General features: G+C 42.2%; 1 protein-coding gene across 3 annotated transcripts in view; it reads right to left on the bottom strand.

Annotated features, from left to right (window-relative positions):
- Window positions 1–23229, bottom strand: part of LOC146785847 (maltase-glucoamylase-like) — a 783978-nt gene that overhangs the window by 491499 nt on the left and 269250 nt on the right. For all 3 annotated transcript variants that reach the window (XM_085635202.1, XM_085635203.1, XM_085635205.1), the window contains one exon: window positions 11648–11761. In XM_085635202.1, coding sequence (XP_085491328.1) covers window positions 11648–11761 — 114 coding nt within the window. The remainder of the gene's footprint in view (window positions 1–11647; window positions 11762–23229) is intronic.

The following is a 23229-nucleotide window of genomic DNA, read 5'->3' as shown; positions in this document are numbered from 1 at the left end:
ATGGGCTAAAGAAAGGCTGAGGATGGGGCCCGCTGTCCTACGGAGCTAAAAAGAAGACCTTATCATTGAATGCTGAAAACTGTGTATTGGACCGAATCAACAATCTTTTCTCTGGGTGTGTGGACATTACAAATCCAACTGTCTTACAAAGTGTAAATGATACCGAAACCTCCCCAAATGACGCAAGAAAGTGTATACCTCAGATGTTTTAAAAATCTCATAGGGGTATATAGGGCACTTCCTGGGGGAAACCATTCTAAACCTCCTGTGTTGTGTAAGCCTGAGAAACCACTGGCAGTATGTTATGAAGATCCAATTGAGTGCTAAAATCGGTTTTCGATCCTCTGCCCTGATGTTGATGTAAATGAAGGGTCTCATACTGATGTTCCTAGATCCCCCACCCAAGAATGTTATTTAATGCTTTAATTTTTGATGCAAGTAATAGGGGAGTTGGGAGAATCAGATAGTGAGTTTGATGAGGGTGGTTGAGAGATTTGAGGAGAAGGAAGAAAATAAGCTAAGCCCCATTGGCACTGTAGTGGTGGGTCACAAAATAGTGGAAACACATATGTATGCCAGCAATGAGGATCCTCACTCTATGTTGCACACTTAGCAGGTGCCAAGGAGAACTATTCCCCAACTTCCCCTCATGGTTGCCCCATCTGTCACCACATGGATTTCCAGCATGAGTTTTCAGCTAGGTAGTACAGGGTTGAAACCCCCAAGAAGGGAGTTGGGAGCTTGCCCTGAGTGGGGTATGAGTGCCCACAGTCTGTGGTGCCCTTCTTAAGAGAGACCCCATATGTGTTGCCCCAGAGGAGAGAAGAAAAAATGGTATTATATTCCCAGACATCTCGGGAGTCAGCGAGTCCAAATCTATCTAACACCAATTCCAAGGTTGTTAGGGGGCATTAGTGAAGATCAAGAATCACTCATCAATAAAGTTATGCATTGGTTTCAGGAAGTCCATCATTGCCACTCTGCTATATGGAGTGACATAGTGGGCGCTGAAAGACTAATTTCCCCTTAGGAGGCTCACGATAAGGTGAAGGTCCAAATTTCACTTGGGTATGCAGTCAATGGTCTTATGGCAGTGGATTCTAGAGCTATCCCACAAGTCAATACTATTATTGTGATAAAGTATTGGCTTCCGGGAACAGGTGTTAGCAGTGCCCCAAGTGATATAGCCCAGGCTGTGGGGAAAACCAGCCATTGGTCAAATGGGCCGTACCCTTGACGAAAAATGGCTGCTCAAGAAATCAGTACAATTTAGTAAGCCCTATTGCCAAAACTTGCATTAACCAAGCTCCTGACTCTCACTTGTTAACTAGCTTGCCTCCCAGTGAGAGGGAAGCAGAATAGTCCTAATGAAATTGTTCTTGCGTCTGGTGGGTGTTGCCATATGGGAGCATGTCATATTCAAAGTCAAAGTCAAAATCAACTTTATTCGGCCGGTTAGAGCCATAAAAGTACAGCATAAAACAGCAAACTTGCATAAAACATCATATAAATCCGATAACAATTCATGTCTTAATGTTCTTAAAAACCATTAAAATATTATAAACAAAAAGGATAATAAATCACCTTTATGACTGTAATATTACATTGTGTAGTAGTGAACATAATCATACTGCCAGCTTATTCAGAGGGGCTAACTCAACGTCATCCTATTCCGATGTCTAATAGCCCCAATTAAGAAGCTTGCTACCCCGACACAGACTATAGGAGAGTCTAAAATTTGTAGATAGACCAGAGCCGGCCTTACTTGCATGAAATTTTGTCCCCTTAGCAGGGAAAGAATGTACTTCCTGCGCAGGGGGCCGTAATGGGTGCAGAAAAACATAATATGTAAAGTGTCTTACTCTGAGAAGTTGTCACATGTACACAGGTTTGTTGAGTCTGGTTTAAAATAGCCTTTAGGAAAGGTCAGTAGCCGGGGAACCATGTTCAATAGGAATCGTGATAGAACAAAGAGATGGTAAGCTTTATTTATGTTTGTTAAATAAGGTTGCATCTGCTGGCCCAGGTTCAATGTGACATACTTTCTCACGAGGGCTTAATTAGTTCTTTTTCCTCCCTTAGGCCTTGACATCTGTCTAGGAACTTCTGTTTGACCGCTCTGATGGCAGACTTAGCCAAGGGTGTAGGAGACAGAAACAGGTCGGGGCAGCCAAGGTTCTCAGTCTGATCTTTTATATATTTGAGCAAGGTAATATTTAATGCCTTCATCCAGGGCTCAAAAATCTTGAATGATCAATTGGTTTAAGTTTGGGGTTGGTTGAGCACAAATTCTCAGCCAGCGTAGGAGTGGTGCAACCGCGATCAGGTCTGAGATGTAGCCTGCTCCCAACTCTTCATGTAGATTAAAAATTGGGGTGGATACTGGGATCGAGAGATGTATGTGCATAAAACTATTTTCGGCCCCTTGTATTTCTTTCATAACCTTATACCCCAAATGTCGCTGCCGTAGGTGGCCATGGGGATGCACTTCGCATTATAGACCTTTAAGATCGCAGGGAGCGGCTTAGAGCCTATTCTTTTCGCGAAATCTGGTTTTGCCCCTGCTGCTCTACCTAAAACGTTCTTTTTAAGTGTGCGTTGTGCACACCACAAACGCTGGTTGTCAAAAAGCACCCCTAGGTATGGGAAAGTGGACACTTTAGTTAGCTCACCCCCCTTACAATAACATTTGGCCTTTGCCGCCCTCCTACAGCCTGTTGTCATGGCATTTGATTTTTTTAAATTTGTAATTAGATCCAAAGAGTCCTTAAAATCTATAAAACAATTTAAAAGCAGTTGCAGCCCCCTAGCGGTTCTAGAGCCTAGAACCGCATCATCAGCATACAGAAGTGCCAGGATCCTTTTAGTGCCGGCTCTTGCTATGTCTTTACAGCAAGTTGTTAAGGAATCCCCTGGTTTATTGATATAGAGGGTAAACAGCAGAGGGGCCAGTATGAATCGCTGCCGCACCCTCTTTTTTTACTGCCCAAGAGTTAGTCAAGCTGCCGTCTTCATTGAAGCATACTATGGCCGTGGTATTACCATGGGCGGTAGCCAGAAAGGAGATCAGATCAGCGTCTAGCCCCATGTCCCGAAGAACCAACCACAGCTTAGACCTGCTAACAAAATTAAAAGCTGAGGAGAGGTCCATGAAGGCCAAGTGCAAATCCCGCCCCCTGGTGACAGCATACTTCCCTATCACCAGGTGAAGGTTAAGGCATTGGTCCAAAGTCCCTCTCCCCAGCCTGAAACCATATTGGAGGTCCGAAACAATGTTGGCGCTATCAAGCCAAGCTGTTAGGTGCTCCAGGACTACTTTTCCCATGATTTTGGCCGAGGAGTCAAGATGCAAAATGGGCCTATAACATGCTGGGTCATCTCTGGCACCCTTTTTAAAAATGGGGATGATCACCGCCTTAAAAACATGTGTTAAAATCTTAGACCAAACTTTTGAATCTGTCTTATAAAGGTCAGACGGTATCCGTCAGGGCCGGGCGCTTTTCCTCCTGAAGTTGTGATAATGGCTTTGTGAACCTCGTCCATGTTAAAAACAAGTGGGGAACCTACTGGTCTGGGAACGGTTTGTCCCACGGAGTTCCCGAGGTTATCATCACTGTATATTTTGCCGAAGTGCTGGAGCCATTTCTCTGCAGGAACTAAACACTCTGTGCAGGCATTGGGTGAATTATCAAAGAGAGGGCTATTAACAACAGACCAGAATTTGGAACTGTTAGCCAGCACGCTGTCTTGGCTGAGCTCCTCCCAAGCCATCTCCCTCAGTTGTTTTTTTCTGCTCTGTACTCCAAGTTTATATGCCTTTCTGCTATTTTTTACTAAAGAAGCCACCCTCGGTTTTTGCTTAAGAGCATGCATGAGCTCCTTATGGGTAGTCATGCAGGTATCATCAAACCATCTCTTGAGCTTTGGACACCTTGCTCTGGTCATGGTAGATAAATTAGAGGCAACCTGTTTCGTGATTGACTTAAAGGTATCCAAAATGGAACTGGCACAAGATTCCTGATCTAAACACACCTTAAGCTCTGACGCACAAGTAATAAACAGATTATCAATAAAGCTTTCGGGGGTGATCTTGTCCCACCGCACTCTACGTGCTTGGTCTTTAGGTTTAATATTTATAGTAGGAAGTTGACTAGCAACCTACCCTTAAAGGCAGCTCGTAGATAGAGATCCAGTGTCAGAGGGTTGTGAACACTAAAGCAATTCTGGGTAACACTTAAAGTTCCTACAGCCGATATTAACAGAGAGGATACCAGTATATGATCAATTACACTTTGACAGCCATGGCCAATATAGGTACCTACAGATACAGACCTGTCTGATTGTGGTCGGCAGTTCAAGGTGTGGGCTGATAGAATGCCTTCTAAGAAGGTACCAGACGGGAAATGTTCAAAATGGTTTTGCCCATGCAGATCGTCTTTCTCCTCCAACAATGCTAAGCAATTAAGGGGGCAAGTACAGGTGTTGAAATCTCCCAGAATTCATGTGTTCTAATAGGCTTTGGTACATTCCCCATAGGCCACTAAAAAGCCCTTGAATGCCATTAGGTGTTCAGTCTCGTTAGACCTGGTAAAAGAGTTGTAGAAATTGACCACGAGGAGTGTTGGTAAGTTCTTCCCTGTCAATTCTACTGCTAGCACATGGAGCGAGCAATCGTTAATCAGCTTGGTGTTATAGGAGAGTTTAAGACTAAACATCAAAAGAAGACACCCCGGCTCTACCCATGTTTGACTTTATAGCGGGTTTCCAGAATGATATGTAACCATCTAAATAAAAGTGGTCAGTGGGATCCCATGTTTCTTTTAAGGCTATGATATGGTGAGTGGTCACAAAGCGTAACCAGGAGGTACCACCCTTTTTTGACCTTAGCCCAGCTATGTTCCATGAGAAGACTTTCAACCTAGCTTCGTCAGTTATAAAGTCAATGGGACCAGGTTTTACTCGGTTAGCCCATGATGATTGTGTTGGAGGGCAGGATGTGGTAGAGTTGTAGGGACCAATATCAGTGTCAAATATTTCCGCTTCCGTTAAGTGCTGTGGGCTTTCTATATTGGCAGGTGCTGCCGCAAGAGATAGTAGTCAATCTTGCATATCCAGACCTGAGAGAGCTTTAAACCTATTCACGGTGTAAACAGGAGGAGACGCATTAAAACATGGCCCTTTGTGTGGTTTATAAAAATAGCCAAGAGGTAAAGGGCAAATGTTATTACTCCTAAAGGTTCAGAGCTCACAAGGCCTCAGTAGATATTTCACCAAGGCTGGCCTGTGGAAATTAATTACGATGCAGTCCCCTTCGATGTTTTTTGTTGATGTGCCAACCCACCCAACTCTGCGTACCATGATAATGTCCCTCCAATCAGAAACTTGTAACCTCCTAAGCCTTGATAGCCAATTGACACATTTGTTGTGCAGTTTATTTATTTTCGAAATTTTTATTGCGCAAACAAATACCCGGAGGTGTCTCGGCGCAGGTGACAAAAGGAGAGACTGAGCCGCAGGATTACTGGTTAAACAGCCATGTCTTTAAGAGCCTACGAAAGCTTATCAGATTGGGGGCAGTTTTTATGGCGAGTGGCAAAAGGTTCCAGAGCTTGGGTGTGGCAACCAGGAAGCGTCTGTCTCCCCAGGTTGCCGTTCTTGTACGAGGTACTGGAAGCAGGCAGATGTTGGCGGATCTCAGCTGTCTCTTAGGACTATACAACTGGAACGCTTCAGTCAGAAACCTTGGGCCAACGCCATGCACTGCCTTATAGGCAATGCAGAGGGCCTTGAATTTAATACGGCTCTCTACTCCTAGCCAATGTAGGTGACGAATGGCTGGGGAGATTGTTGTACCCATGTCTCATGCTGGTCTTCTTTTAGTGTTGGTACCCCTGCTAGGACTAGGACATAGGGGCAAGCGGCCGGCGGCAGACTCAAAATGTCTTGGTTAACTACCAGGGCATTACTGTTTGGGTGAGATAATACATTGCACCTCGAGATGCCAATCTATGGATTCTGGGCAGATACCTTGGGTCTGCTGGAGCCGCTTGCATACTCCTGCCGGCAATGAGTGCATGTAACAGTGGTTGGATTGCTAATGAATTCAGTGCCGGTTCCCTTAATAGCTGGGTTTGAGTTGGGGCAGGACAAAGTTTGGTCTAATGACACACAAGGCTTACTTACAGTGGTAATAGCGCTCGGGTTGTGTTCCAAATGGGGTATCAGTCGATGTACTCGGTATATTTAATGTACTTGTTGTTGCCCCCGTGTTACCCCCCTCCTTCCCTTGAGGTGGTGGGCATTTGTGTGTTCCCTGCTAAGTATCCGATCCCCCCAATGATTGCAGCCAGGTTGTCAATAGATGCCTTAAGTAGAGCAAATTGTTCCTCCAGAAATACATTTATTTGATTATTTACTAGGGCGACAATGGTATCTCCGCAACACTCAAGGCAAGATGATGGCTCGGTCTGTGTGCCTATTCAGCAGTTCAAACTCATGGTCACTGTCGGTGATGCCGAAGGGGTGTCAAGAATTTCAGTGTTGTCGATAAAGTTAGTTATAGATGGTTGTAACCAGGCGGAGAGACAGTTTTGAGCAGGGGTGAAGCAAATGGGCTGTTTCCTTTTAATACTGATGGGATTCCCAGTCTTTTTCTTCCACTTGACCGAAGGGATTCCAGCAAAAGGGATAGAATTATTAGTTTGGAATACCTCGGCTGTCTTGATTGTGTCCAGGCTACTGGTACTCCCATTTGTGAAGGGGGATTTTTCAGCTTCAAGGCCATTGGGTAATGACGGCGGTAACTCTGGAGTATTATCCAATAGGGCACCTCTGTGGTGTAAAACAGCCTCCCGCCCTTCAGTGTCCAGGGACAGGCATCTTTCAGTGAGTTCGATTTCGCCTGAAACAATATTAACAACCCTCTCAAGCATGCTGTTAATGCTGGTTGTAATAGGGCGTGCAGGTGGTAGCGTGGTGCGTTTTCCCATGATTGCACAGGTTTTGGACCAGCTTAAGTGTCAAGAAAAGATGTATCCAATAGGGTTATGAGAAATTAATAAAGCACTCACCCACCTGGTTCAGTCCTGCTGCGAAGAGGGGTGGCCCAGCCCGGCCTCGGCCTGTCTCGCAGGCGCAGATGGGCCCCTGAATGCTTTTACGCGGGCCTCCAGGTGCACTGGCAACGCTGGCAGCTGCACAACAGCGCTGATACCGCAAGGGACTCTGGGAAGTGTAGTCTCACTCTCGATCCGCTCCACACTCAGCCTCCCGGTGTGGCCCCCAGCAGAGGTGAGAACAGGGGTGATGTCAGGCTGCAGTCGGGCGTCCCACGCTGCGGGAGCCCGTGAAAGCTTTTATGAGCGCCCCTAAATGCTTTTACGCGGGCCTCCTGGTGCACTGGCAATGCTGGCGGCTGCGCGACGGCACTGATACCGCAAGGGACTCTGGATTTGTAGTCCCGCTCCCTATCCACTCCGCACACTGCCTCCTGGTGTGGCCCCCAGCAGAGGTGAGACCAGGGGTGATGTCAGGCTGCAGTCGGGGTCATATTCAATCTTACACACCCGGTAGTGGAGTCGGTGTCTGGTGACTTCCCACCTCAAATCCAGTCTAATTCTGTCATGGAATGTAGCGGGGATTACAAAACTGCTCTTTGGGTGGATTGGGGTAACTGTATAGATCCCCATATCATCTGCCTCTTTCAAGAGACCTGGTCTTTGTCTCTATTCCATAGAAGTGAGTTTACTTCTTTCAGTATATTTGCAGTCCAGAGTGGAAAGGGTAGACCGTCTGAGGGGCTAGGGATTTGGGTTAAAACATCTGTACAATTTAAAATCAGAAAATCTTAGATTGATTTGCTTGATGTAATGGCAGTTTTGCTTGTATTACCTTTGGGTATGGTTCTAAAAATGTTTAATATTCATAATAGAAGTGGATTTGGATTTGGATTTGCAAAGTCTTCGGTTTTAAACACTCTTAAGGTGGCGCTTTCTGAAGAAACAGGGAAGGGTTACCTTTTGGTTTTAGGCAATTTCAATACCACTTTTGGACCTTTAATTGACAATCCCTCTGAATTGAGAGCAGCCTGGAATAATCAGTGAGGTATTGCCCAGCTTTGCCATGTGTGAGATCGTGCTCCAAAGCAGGACAGGCATTGGCCCTAACCCTTAATTTTGACCTTAGAGCCCCAAATGGTAGAAAGGCATCTGATTGCCATGGAATAATGACATACAACAGACGTGGTTATCAGAGTAGGATTGACTACTTTTTGGTAGACGATAATCTATGGCTGGTTGTGTTAGATATAGAAGTGGTTGATAGATCAGACAGTGATCATCATGCACTAAAATTAATTCTATCTGATAATTCCAGCTTGAACCCCATTTTGCAAGGGCCTGGTGATCTGGGTGGCCTTTCCTCAACTAATAATCATAAGAACATTGATTGGAAATGGGTGGAAAAAAACCTTAGCCCTAGAGGCAGTTACTGATAGAGTGGAGAAAGTAGTAGACTATTTATCATCCGTTCCAGTGCATCCAAGGAGAGAGAAGTTGATTGTGTGAGAAATAATGCTCTAATGTTTTCAAAGGTTAGGGATTTGTTGGGTATTATGTCTTAAGGGAGTTGAGGAGACCCAAGACTAATACTTGGTTTAATATTAACTGCAGGTTAGCCAAGAGGGAGCTTGTATTGCCAGTTAAATCCAACTCACACCCCCAACATAATAAATTGTAGGGCCCAGTATAGCCAGGCTTTGTTTACCCATACCTTTTGGTATACAGCATCAACATGATTAGATGGTCAGCAAACTTTGATGGAGTTTTGTGTACAACCAGATGTTTGGGTGACCCACTTCAGTAACTTGTACACGAATGCTAATGAGGAGGATGATAAAATGGTCCAAAATGTGGCTGCCCAAGAGGATGTAATCACCCTTGATGTTACCTTTAATGAGACCTTGACTGCTATTAATACTTGCATCCCAGCATGTGCCATATATATTACCATTTTATCCAATGCTATTTTGTTGGGCCTTGAGATCCCCTCCTCATGGAAGCTATTGGAGATCCTGACAATTTACAGTAATGGGGATTGGAGCCAACCCAGGGAACTATCGCCACTTTAGTCTAATTGACTCTATTAAAAAAACATATTTGTAAGCAACTTTTGACTCAGCTGCAGGAGTGAATTACAGAGGAGGGTTTCTGACTTACAGGCGGGTTTTAGAGCATACGTTAGTACACTAGACCAGATCTTCCAGTTTGCTTGTATGTACTGGTGTGAGGTACTATTTAATGGGGGCAAGCTGTATGTTGCTTTAGTTGAATTACGCAGCACGTTTGATCAGGTCACACTAGGGAAATTGTGGAGAGTAATGGAAAACATAGGTATCCCTCCTTCTCTCATGACTATCGGCAGCTGACTGAACCCTTTCACGTAGTTCAGGGAGTCAGACACCCACCCACCTTGTTCTCCCTGTATATAAATGGGGTGATTGATCACCTAAGTGAGGATGGGGGTGAAGCACCCAAATTGGGAGGGGGGGAAGGGTCCCGGCCCTTCTCTTTGCCGATGATACCCTATTGATTTGAAAGTCTCACCGGGGGCTGCAATTGCTGTTAGATCTTTTTTCTTTCTTTCATGTTTAGCGGGCCTAAGGCTTAATAGTGCTAAGACCAAATGTATGTTTTTCTCTAAAAACAGGGTGATCTGTTGTAACAAGAAGATACTGGTGGAAAATGCATGCATTGATCGGGTGTCTGCATTTGACTATCTAGATATCAGAATGACAACCAACCTGAGCAGGGCCCTCCAGATTAAAAAGTCTCATTTGGTGCTCACCCAGCAGAATGCAAACATAGCAAAGGTCCATCGTAAGACTGTCTCCCGAATGGTTGCCCCAGATCTTGAGATATACATTGTTATGGCTTTTGGGTCTGCTTTGGATGGCACTGAATTGTGGGGCTCCTGTAATGCAAAATCTCTTGAAATGGTGGAACACAGTTTTCTGAGGGCCTTATTATCACTTCCCATGAGTACACCCCTTACACCCTTATATTTTGATCTTGCCCAGTGGATGATTTCCCATAAAATCAAATGTAGATTGTTAATTGTTTGGTACCGGCTGTGGACCACCACTGAATTGTAATACTATTGTGATGATGCAAGAGATTTTATGGCCATACAGGGCGTAGAGAAGATTCTATGGTTTTGCACAATAAAATCGCTTTTGCAGAAGTTGAGTCTTGGCATTTATTGTTCCTCTCCTGAGTTGCTGTGCACACCTTCCTGAGGCAAGATTAAAACATGTATTTAGAGGCTGTAATGTAGTTACTATGAAAAAGAACAATGGCAGCCTCACAATGTATTCTATCGATTTTAAACCTTGTATGTGATAGAAGGTAATCATTGACAAAATAATACTGACTCTAGCTTATAAATTATACCTTCAGTTTAGAAATGGCACCCTCCTGGAGAAAGCCTTTACTGCTAAATGGAATGATGAGAAGGCGGGAAACCAGTCCACAGCAGTCACTGGGGATAATGAACTTCTGAAATACATATTGTTCTTCTGCCCTCAGTACTGTAGGCTACGGGCCAAGTGGATTGTGCCCCTCTGCAAGAACTTAGGCAGCAGAAGTCATTTGGCTGCCTTCAGAATTCTGAGAGTAAGTACAGGTAGACTCCATGTATTTGGTGTGGCAACATTTCCTATGGTGTTCTGGATTAGGCATACCAAGTGCCAATCGATGTGGAGTCGTTGTGACTCCATTCCGCGTATTGTATCTACTGACTGGGGCACTGGCTTTGTACTTGCAACCCCAAAGCAATCTTTGACCTATTGCTTTCATATGTCATGTGAAGATCGTTTTAGCAAACCATTAAATCGTAGATTGCTGTTTTAGCCTGTAGGAAGAGTTGCTTCTTTTTACCTTTAATGTTTATGTTTTTATCAATCAGTATGTTTTAATTTCTGCATTTCACTCTCTTTAGTTTGTTTGTATTTATGTATTTTGTATCTTGTTTTTATTATTTTTGTGCTTTAATGATCTTTGCGATTGAAATAAATAATTGATATGGTGTGGCTAAAGTGTTATCCACAGGAAGAGAAGAAACAACATGAAGAGGGCATGGACTGATTTCAAGATGAATGATAAAGGAGTAGGGCCCAGTGAATTTGAGGTGCGAACGAATAGAGGATGAATCGGCTAGAGCAACAGGGCTACTGTTGTTGAAATGGGTACATTGCATTTTTGCCAGAAGAAAAATGGCAAATATCCCTCATGCATGATCTCCTTGAACAAATGACCACTATAAATGTTTCAATTGAATAGTTATGTCATCTTTGCATTCCTTGTCAACAAATTGGGTCCCACAGTAGTGGCACATGCATGCAAATAACATCTACTTGAGATCTTTTCCACAATTATGTACTTAAAGTACTCTTTGTTTACAACCAAATTTGCATTGGTCTAATAACTCTGTTTTTATCCTGGTTAGGCTATTATCGCTCACTATTGATATTTAGTAGTCGCTCGTCAATAACTTTCTGACACCATTACTATATAATAAAAAGAACATACATTTTTCAATTCTATTTGATATTTAACATTTATAAAAAATATCAATAAATTAAATTACTTACTATCCATATGCCATCATATTTTACAATGTTGTGAAATCTTACACACTCATCCACCCACCACTTTGTACATTCTGGATTTGTATAGTCCGGAAACACAGTTTCTCCAGGCCACACCTATAAAAATAGGAAATATATATATATCTTTAGTTCAGATGACAAAAACAAAACAGAAATTCAGCATTTTACTAGAGATTACAAAAAATAGTATTATATTTTCAGTTGCTAATGCACACACCTTGATTCAGTGCTTGCATACATGCATGGATGACAAGCATCGCACTACTTATCCAAATTACATGACATTACATTACACACATGTTGCATTTCCATCTTTATTTCATTTATACTATGTCTTAAGATTTCTGTTTGCATTTTCTTTTTTGCGGAGAAAACTAGTCTGAATAATTTTAGGTACTCACAGTCTATTTAAATACAAAATAGACTTTCACACATCAGGAGAAGAAAACCAGCAGATTTTAAACAAATGCTCTTTTAGGGAAACAGAGAAACGTTTGAGATGGTGGATTTACTGACGAATGGGGATTTATTATTTGTCTCTCTATTATAGAACACATATTGAGATATGTACATTTGATTCCTGTACACATCTGATTTTAGAGAACAATTTATTTGCACCAGTTTCCTCATCGTTTTCTAATCTTTGAGAACTCTTGTCAGCAATTATAATATGAAAAATTAAAGGACTGATTCACAAAGGTACTTTCACTTTTTTTAAGTTTACACTTGTTGTATGTAGTAACTTCACTACTATTTTGACAGTTACAAACTAGAGGCCTGATTCACAAATCTAAACTGTGACAAAAGTCTAACTTTACGACAGTTGGATCTTTGATCTTTTAGGTGCTAGATTTTACAAAATGTTTAAAAAATCATAATTTCAGTTCTACATATTGGATCTAATTGATTTTGGTGTCATTGTATTTATTAGATTTTTCTCTGGTGTAGGTTTTTTCTTGTGTTGTGTTTCTACTTCATTTCTGTTTGTGTGCTGCATAAATACTTCACACTTTGCTTCTAGGCTTAGCCTGACTACTTTTGTGCCAAGACACCAGAGGGTTAAGAACAGGTTAATTCAATGACTTATGTGGTAAACCATAACAAGCATTGTCGTTGGTGCTGGAGTAGGGATTTCACTCCCCTCAATCAATAGCCCAATTTCTTAAAGGTACAAAATCTGAAATATTTTAAGGTAGGTTCTAAATTTCAGCATACATTGTTTTGTGCTTTCTCATTTGAGGCTAAACTCACTCATCTTGGTTTATACTCCTCAAAGGCTTTTTTACATGATGAGGCACATAGCTGTACAGCAAGAAATATGCATTCTAAGGAATTAATTAAAAGAATCATAATGGTTGGATTGTTGGGTCCACAAATTTGCAAGGTTGGTTCTGCACATTTATTATGATTAATTATCCATATCTAAACTTAATATTTTCACTGTAATTCATTCAATGTCTTGTAAATATTCATGCCTTTACATCCACTCTAGGTTCAAGTTAATTTCAGATAAAGTAAAAAATCATTTACTATAAAAGGTACAGTTAAAATGAATAATAGAACAATATTTAATTTAAATTTTAAATGTAGGTTTTTATTCCGTTTAATTAACAAAATTGATATTAAAAATAATATTTTGTGTTTTTTTAATCCAGAAAATGACAGCAAAGTTTCATAATGTATAATAAAAGCAGGTCAACAACAATGATTTTCTTCATTTGCTGATTCATATTAATTAAAAACTGTCTTTGCCCATGTGAGCAACATCATGGCCTTTGTTTGTCACAGTCACATTTGCTCTCTTACTATCCTTCTAACATATTTTATATTATAGATCACACACACTCCACTGTACACTCTATGTAATCTTGTTATCACAGGATTTACATTAACGTAATTTGTATGCTATCTCTCTGACAGTTCTTCCTTAGTCTTCTGGTGATCCTCACTCATCCTCCCTTCAGCCCTGCCAGTAACTCTCCACAACGTTTGGTCTTTACCTGTCTATGCTTCTCCTTCTATGCCTTAGCTCCCAGTTGAAAACAATAATTCCTTTGGGTTTTCTGGGATTCTTGGTTTAATTTAGAGATATTGATTTGATAGATGTCAGTGCCAGGGTTTTATTTCCAAAATAGAGAGTCAACAGTATTCTATACCTCATCAAATTAACGGGAAACATTATATTATTATCTTCCAATTCTGTCAGCTAATTAAAGGTTGGGTATTCTGTCACTCATGATGTACTAGCAAACACATCAAGATGATGGACAGAGTGCTGAAACTTTTCAACTAAAAGTTTCACAACTCCTTCCATCATCTTGTTGTGTTTCCCATGAAATACTAGACATTATACAAGGAAGAAAAATGAGTTAACAAATTATGTTTCATTGTATGAATTTGGGTAGCCCAATATCTGGGCCAATGCATTTCACTAGAACTTTGCAAAACTAAATTTTTGAGCAGCTAGAGTTTCATTGAGAGTGTGTTTGTTCTTATCATGAAATAATTGAAATCATTCTCATTTGTTTCATACGTTGCTTGTGAACTGCTTTTAAGATACTAAAATGCCTCTTTTCAAATTGTATACTTTTAAAAATGGGAATAAACATGTTTAGGTAGCTCTACATTCCTTCTCATATCAAGTAAAAGTTTTTTTTCTGTCCTTGGTAGGGTCACTTATCAAGAACGGCTTCAGTGTAATCGTGAAACTTCCATTATTCTGAGTGACTGCATGCTTTCCTCTAGTGTCAGGATTCAGTAATCAGCATAGATTGGGAAGACATGTTAGAGAAGCCTCCTTTAAATATTTCAGAAACTAACTAACCACCGTTTATGACTTTCCCAGAAGTATATCTCTAGCTCCTCAAGCAGAGTTTTAGGCACCAGGTCTCTCTCTCTCTCTCTGTCTCTCTCTCGCTCTCTCGCTCTCTCTCTCTCTCTCTCTCTCTCTCTCTCTCTATCTCCAGATATCTTAGCTTCTAGTCTTCTTTAGTCAGCAGGACTCTTTTGGAGTCGAGTCTTTCTGTTTTTGTGTACTAGAAACAGATAAATGGGAGGCCAACCACTTGATAATTGGAAAGAGAGCAGTTCCAGTCTCTGGGAGTCAGTAGGATTCAGGAGGTGTTGTGTAAGTCATCTTCTTCCAGCAGAAGGTAGAAGTTAGGATTCTTCTTCGCGCAGAACCTTCTTCTTCCCATGGAGTCTTCTGAGGTCAAGTAGCATTTTGAGATAGGTGGTGAAAGAAGCACAAGGTTTCTCCTGTGCATTAGCAGGTGCAGGTGACTGGATAAACTCTACCACACAATCCTAACTATTTTATCTTAGTCCCCTTACCTCCTTTAGCCACACTTACTTTTTGCCTTACTGTATTAATTGCCCAGGTTCCTATGTATAAACGTAGCAGAGCATAGATGCAACCTGCCTGTACTATTTTCAACTTCTATGTCCCTCCCCTATCTGATAGGGTTATAGCTGGTTCTCCCTTCTCCTGTGGCTGGAGTCTGACTGTGTCTAGGAGGGTCCTAGAAATGAACAGCAGAAACCTTCCATGGAATTTCCAATTTATAGAGGTAGTGCCAAAGTTGGCCTGTGTTTTCCCAACTGCACATGTCCACTACAGATAGCTACTCCATGCTAATTGGTCAGTATTTAACCCTCATTAGCCTTTCTTGGGCCCAGAGGCAATTCATTGTCCTCTGAGACAAAGTTGTTCCCTCTCCACACCAAGGATGTGTATTCCAGCCCTGGAGGTGTGATGAGTGGCAGAACTAGTTTTAAGCCAGTTCTGGCTCAGGCATTTTAAAGTACATTTCTACAAAGTAACTTTTCTGCTTAAGTCATTAAAAACCTTATTCCACTAAGCATTTTTCTAATCCTTCCCTAGGCAGAGGTGAAACATAAAGATTGAAATACTAACAAAACCTTTTGGGAAATGTCTAGCCTGACCACCACTTGGCTTTTATTTTACTGTGAGGGTGCATTAACCCCAATATGTGATTAGCCTAATTGTATATGTTAGTTTCCAGCCCAATGGGCTTGCAAGGCATACTTCAAGGGTGACTTATGATATAAAAACATAGGTCTTTCTTTCATAGCAAAGGCGGTCTTCTATACCATGTGTCAATACATTGCATTTAAGCTGCAGCCCAGCCAGAACAGTGATGCTCCTGGTAGACATATATATTTATCAAATTTATAGATGGTGTATATACACCGTGGAAGTCACGTGTGACTTTTATAGTTTCTTGCTATTGGTGCATTTTAGGGATCATTAGAATTATGGGGAAGTTCAATAGGCCAAATAGGGAGTGTCAAATACTGTACGTGTATTAGAAGAAACGCACAGGCACTTGACTACTCTTTGGCAGTCGTAAAGTGCACAGAATCCTAAAGCCAGCTAAAAGAGGTGTCTGAAAAAGGGTAAAAGTATTGGATGATCATGCAGACAAGCTACAAAGGATTACCCCAGAATAATGGCATGGACATGAATCCGACCCTCCTGGTTCTAGCTTAAAAATGAGGTGTTAGGCAGCAATACAGGAAATGGTATTGGCCAGTAGCCAATGACTAATGTCTTTGAAATAGCAAATTAAAAAGCCTTAAAGAAATCTGCAATGGTCTTGGTCACCTCTGTTAATTGCCAGTGATCTTAAAAGGGAAATTGAGCTATAGTTACATTGGAGAGTTGCTATGTTGCTTTTAGAATGCCAATGGGACAGGATACTTGTGCATTGTATTTCATACCTGCGTATAGAGATTACATGATGAAGAGTTATCATTTAATCTTTCATTACCAATATAATTGTTTATATAATTGTTTATGTTTCTATGGCTGCTTTCTTTAGGTGACCTATAACACAACATATAGCTACACTGGTTCTAGAAAAATATAAACTGCATTGTTTTTGTTATCTACCATCTATCATTGGTTAGAAAGGAAAGAACAAAAGTATAAATATGATGGCTATAAGTGTAAGGCAGTGGTACCTAGCATACATCCAGAGCAAAATGACAGACAGTGGAACTCTCGTCAAGAGTGGCACTGCTGGGTATCCTAGAGTATCCAGGAGGACTCTGGGGCGAACGCATGATTGTGGGCAGCATGACCATACTAGTCACCAAAAGGGACATATCACTCTGAAAAAACATCACAGGAATAAATCTTTATTTCATCACTAAAGTTTGTTGTAACTGATCCCTTTTCCAGCCTTTTGCTTTAGTTTATACTAATAGCCAAGCTCACAAGGGATGATTGGACCATCCTTCGCTATTATTAACATGTTCTTTGAAGCTTTGTAGGTAATCCACACATTTACACTTTTTCCAGTACCCACTACCCTTTACGCTGTGTGAATGTGGAAATATGGATTTTTCTGGTCAGTTATGTCCCCTATCTTGGACCCCAACGGTTCTATGTGCATGTTACAAGTACATGTATGTTCCCTCCAGTTCCAGTTATGAAGACGCAAACACATGTGCGTCCACCGTTAACATGTCCTCTTTCAGATCCGCCATGAATAGGCCGGATATTCCATTCCTAAGTACAAAAGGCCACCGCCTTTATATGGTTCACTTATGCCATTTTACAGTCCAGGCAAGTAGGCCCTGATTCTGTCATCAAGCTTTTCTTGCTTTCTGCCTCTGAAGCTCCAGCCTGAGCCTGCATCTGTGACCATGAACTTTGTCTCATTCCCTGCGCGGCTCACGAAGCCTGACATCAGCCTGTTGCCTGCCAAGAAACTGTATTTCACCTTCGAAATTATCTGCTCCGTTCCCTGCCCAATGCATTCCTGTCTAGTAGTTTAAGTAAACATTCTTCCAGCTACCGAGCAACGGCCCGGCTTCTCTGTCTTCATGCAAGTAATTCATAGCCCTGTTACTATGGAAGATTCCTGCCCTCGCACCTAGTGTAGACACTTAGACGCTTGTATACGCACTAACAGTCAGTATAGTCAGTATAGAATAAGATTCTACTCTCAGAGACCTCCCTTCTGGATAACATAGTTCTTTAAACATAGGATGTTAGATATGATTTGGGATTAGGTTGACTTGACCCTCCAGACTTCTGTCGCCACATGTAGAGCTAAATGTCAAGTCCCCTTCACCCCCTAGTTGCACGTCAATCACACGTCATACTGCTGCGCGCACATCTCTGCCAAGTATTTCTGCTGACATTGCGAAATTATTTCATAGGTCCACCCATATGTGACATCACAACCAATGACGTTTCCTTGTTACTCCCAATTACGCCTCTTTCAGCTACGCATGTGAAATGTTATCTTTGCTATCAATTGTTACGCCTCTTGCATTTACTTCACTGTAATGCCTATTGTATAAAAGTGAATAATTATCAATAATGTATGTACTTCACTTCCTGAACCTCCGTGGTGATGGAACTTGGAGGCCACGATTTCGAAATCGTCCATTAGAATAAAACCCATTCCGAACCTCTAATACCACGGATTCTGCCTCTTATTTACTGAGCTATTTTTATTATGTTCTGTATCAAATTAAGTCCCGGTAATTAAATTATTTACCACATAAATGGTGCCCGAACAGGGACACTTTCTCATCTCACGCGCCGGCGGTGCGTTGCAGGCCCGGTCTCCTGCCACAGCTGGACGGACAACAACGCGTACCAGCAGGATTTCCTGTATCTCCCTCCGGTCAAGCGGGGGCGACTGAGGCTGCGATCAACACCCAGACGAGGCGGTGAGAAGTGCGAAGTATCCCGACCAGAGCCTAGCTGAGAGAGCAAGATCCGAGGTATACAGAGGCCCACCAGGTTTCCGATGTCCACCAGGTTTCCGAAGTTTTCGAGTCGAGTCCAGTCCGGTCCAGTTCAGTTCAGTTCCGTTCCGAGGCCTTCCGTTCCGAGCTACCCGGTGAGTACCATTACTGGGGAGGCGTTCTGGCGTGCACATAAGTTGTGCCGGTCCAGACGGGTTTGGGTACACAAATCCGGTCTGCACTGTTTAGCAGTGTATCTGTACTGTTTAACAGTATATCTAGTATATCAAGTATATAAATCCAGAATAATTTCCGTCAATGTCGAGAATTATGTTTTATGATTAACTTTTCTTAGATCGTCATCATCATCGTTGCTCAGTTAAAGGTTAAATGTTAAATGTTTTTAATACGTTCTGCATACTGTGGTGTGAATGACTGTTCATTATTGTGTTTTTATTGTATTAAGTTTGTTCAAAATCAAGTATCAGATCAGTTCTCAAAATGCCGCTCTTTTCGAAATTAAGACAGATCACAACTAGAAAAGGGGTACTCGAAGAAGCTGTTCCTATTCCTCCTAGGGACACTCCAGGGTACTTCATGTATCATAAACACGGCTTAGACGCTATATTATTTCTTGATTTATGGGTAGACTACACTAAGGAATTACCAGAAAGTCAGAGGTGGCCCGCAGCTGGGACCTGGGATGCAGAGTGCATCGTGAAAGTAGAGGAAGAGTTATGGAAAAAGAAAGCCAGACAGTCACAGAAAGACGCCATTGAATTATGGCGTAAAGAATCGTATAGACGTACAGAAAAAGCACGTAGACAGGAAGAGAAGAGTAAAGAGAATTCAAATGAAGTCCGAGAAAATCTATTAATTGAAGAAGGTACACGAGTGAAATCAGAACAAGTAGACAGACAAAGACATGCCCTTATGAAGGGTATGTATCCCCTTCTGGCCGAGGGATTACCTAAGGCTACTGCGGGGATACCAAAAAGCCCGCACCTCTGCCCGATACCAAAAGACTTGCCACCACCATTATTTCCAATAAAGGTACATCCCAAAGGGCATCCTAGAACCGCAGAAGATGTTTTTCTTTCCTCATATTTAGATGACGCAGCTCCAGAGTATGCTAACCCCGCCCCACATAGACCGTCGGCCGGGGAGGTTCAACGCCAAGATCCTGTATCTGTATCTTTACAACAACAAATCCTGGCACAAGTTCCAGCAAGCACGTCCGTTTCCACATCTGCTCCTACAGCTACTTCTATAGCTGTGTCCACACCTATAGTTGCTGTATCGCATTCAACGAATCCTTTCACGCCCGATACCCCAGACGGGGCTACTGGAGGTGCTACTAATATTTTTTCTACGCCACCCAGAATAAATAAACTTACTTTTCAGGAGTCAGCACATCCACGTACCCCCAAACTCATAAATGCACGCACGCTTAAGGAACTTCTTATAGATTGTAGATATGACCCTGTGCCCGGCAAAGAGGACGAAATGATCCTGGCATCATTACGTATCAGACGAGCCGCGGTGTATTTAGGGAAGTTACCAGGAATGACTATGCATCTAGATAATATATATCATTTTGTCCAAACAGGGCGAGATTCTGAATGTATTAACAGAGCTATGGAATACCAGAAAGTGGAAATACAGGGGGAACTGTTACGTTTCCTCATAAATTGTGTGATCAGAAATCAAGACCGACCGGGGGTAGACCCGGAAGCAATGCAAATTCTTACCAGATGGAGCCAGAATATATCAGAAGGGAGACATGATAAGCAAAACTGTATAATAGCCATGTGCCGAAAGATCCGTAAAGAAATAGAACGCCTACACGAAGAGAGATTAGCGGTAGACCAGTTCGAACAAAGCGAGGGGGAAGGATCAGGACTGCCCACAGGACAGTCAGAAACCATAGCCTATGTAGGTAGAGGAAGATCTTGTAATAGTACTAGATGTTTTACTGACCCGATACGTCCGATATGCCCAGATAATAACAGGAATTTCCAAACACCTATAATAAATATAAAGTCCCCCGAGCATTCGTTCCAAGCCACTGACAAATTACTCCGAGAACGAAGGGGTTATCATTTTCTCGATTCTATGGATGAACAAGAATTAGCCAGGTCAGCCGTTCATTGGGTTGACAGTCCCGGAAAGTATGATGATGATACAGTAGCACACACATTTTTGAATCTCACCCCAGATGAACAGCGTTTAGCTGGGATTTATATGATTCAACAACTTCTTATACTATATAAAAGCCAACATTCAGATCCTAGTCCCTTACCTGATATATTGACTGAATTACTCACGAATAGATGGAAAGGTTCAGGTACTAAGTTAATTAAGGAAATACTAGAATCCAGAAAGCAGTACATTCTTTTTGTATATCCAGAACATGATTCACTGGCCATCAAGGAAAGACCGATGTATTACATGGACAGACAGAATCCCTTACGAGAAGTGCACCCAATAAAGGGCGAGGACAATCAGTTTAAACGTGTATATGTATATACGCCCATATCAAAAATAGAATTGTTGGAAATGAAGAAAGTGGTACCCAGTCATGACAAAGACCTAGCGGGTTTCCACCGAGAAATTAAAGACATGTTACTCATGGGAGAGTATACCTATCCCGACATTATGACAATATTAAAGGTATTGATGCCTGCTGGCATTTATGAAAAACTCAAGGAAAAAGAGTGGGAGGTGGGAGACCAAAAGATAGACTGGACAGCATTAGAAAATGAAGAAAAGGCCCGAGGTCCAGGTTCGGGGCTTGGGGACAAAACTAAAGCACTACCAGGTTTACTAGTTCAGGTACTGCCACGTTTATTAACCACGAAAAAGGAAGACTGGGGTGCAATCTCAGCCTGTAAACAAAAGCAAGATGAAGACACTAGTGATTTCTATGCCCGATTCGAAAAATGTTTTGGTATAAATAGTGGTATAAAAGCAAGTAGCGAGTCATACCCACATCTGTTTGTGACAAAATTAGTTGAAAATTCCTTGCCCCAAGTGAAGAATAGAGTATTAAAATTCGAGAGTACCTGGCAAGGTAATACCCCATCACAAATGTTACAAATGTTACAGTATCATCATAATAGAATTAGAGAGGAACAAGATCATGAACAAAGACGCATGAAAGACACGAAAATGAAAATGCTAGTCTCCCAGACAGTTCCAGCTGAAGGACATAAAAAGGGTACGACACATTCCGGTGAATCAGCAGGACCTGTAAAAGGGACATGCAACTACTGTAAACAACCAGGTCATTATATACACGATTGTCCAGTCCTGAAGCGTAATATCGCCACAGGTATTACAAAAGAAAGACCACGGCCACCTAGACAGGATCAGAATGAACAAGGAGCACCGCAGCATGCACAGTCCATGCCAGCTCCACAACAGTCTATACAGTTTGTGCCAGCTGCACCAGCGCTGCCTGTTGCTGCCACACAAACCACGACACGACAGCTGTACCAGACCGCACAGTACGACTACCCTGATTATCAACGATACGCATGAACCAGCCTAGAGAGGGAAGTCGACTTACCCCTTATCGAGGTCCCTGTAGACCAAGAAGGACCTTATGTACATAGTGAATTATTAGGCCAAGATAGAAAATTCCTACTAGATACAGGGGCAAGTCGAACAACCATAAAACGTAGTGAAGTTCCAGGGGCACCCCTCTCAGGCTCACAGAATATTTCCCTTGGTTTTTCAGGAAAACCTATTGTTAACGAAGTATCACAGCCTCTTCCACTGACGATAGGACCCTTGACCAGAACTACAGATTTGTTGCTTACTAAATCATGTCCAGAAAACTTGTTAGGTATAAAAACACTGAAAGCTCTAGGAGCTATAATATGTTGTTCTCCGGAAGGAGTAAGATTGTTTTTACGTGATTTCAAAGGTCATTATGTGTCTCGAGACATGGATCCCCGACTGCAGACTTTACCTACACATCTATGGGCACAAGGCCCTACTGACGTTGGTTGCATGAATATTACACCATATCGAGTGACACTAAAGGCAGGAGTGGTACTACCACGAATGCGACAATACAAGTTACCACCAGATGCTGTAGTGGCTTTACTACAAATCATTGACGAGCTCATTGCCCAAGGAGTGGTTGTAGAAACAGACTCCAATGTATGTAATTCACCGATAATTCCGATTCTTAAACGAACAGATCCGAAGGCCCCGCCAGTATATCGATTGGTTATTGATCTGCGCGAATTGAACAAATGCATTATGCCACAATTCCCTGTGGTCCCAGATATCTCGTCATTACTGACAGCTATTGATCCTGAAGCAACATTCTTTACTGTAATTGATCTCAAAAATGCCTTTTTCAGCGTCCCTATAGATCCGGAAAGCCAATACTTGTTCGGATTTAGTTTAAATGGACGTAGCTTTAAATTCTCACGCGCACCTCAAGGATTTACAGAAAGCCCCAGCATCTATAGCCAAGCACTGAAACGAGAACTCGACAGTATCCACATGCCAGTAAACACTGCCCTGCTTCAATATGTCGATGATCTGCTGATCACCGCCAGAAGCGAACCTGAATGTGAGAAAGCATCACTGACAGTTTTACAATTTCTAGCTGAAAGGGGGCACAAGGTGTCCCCTTCTAAGCTGCAATTCTGTGTCCAGCGAGTTGTTTATCTTGGACACTCGCTGTCCAAGGAGGGAAGGCAGCTTACACCCGACCGCATTCAGTTAATAGCTAACATGCCTATACCCAAGACACAAAAGGAGGTGCGGGCTTTTATAGGCCTCACTTCATATTGTAGGCAGTGGATCCCTCAGTA

Source organism: Triturus cristatus, chromosome 11, assembly GCF_964204655.1.
Source record: "Triturus cristatus chromosome 11, aTriCri1.1, whole genome shotgun sequence".
Taxonomy (NCBI): Eukaryota; Metazoa; Chordata; class Amphibia; order Caudata; family Salamandridae; genus Triturus; species Triturus cristatus.
This window is presented reverse-complemented; position numbering and strand designations above follow the sequence as displayed.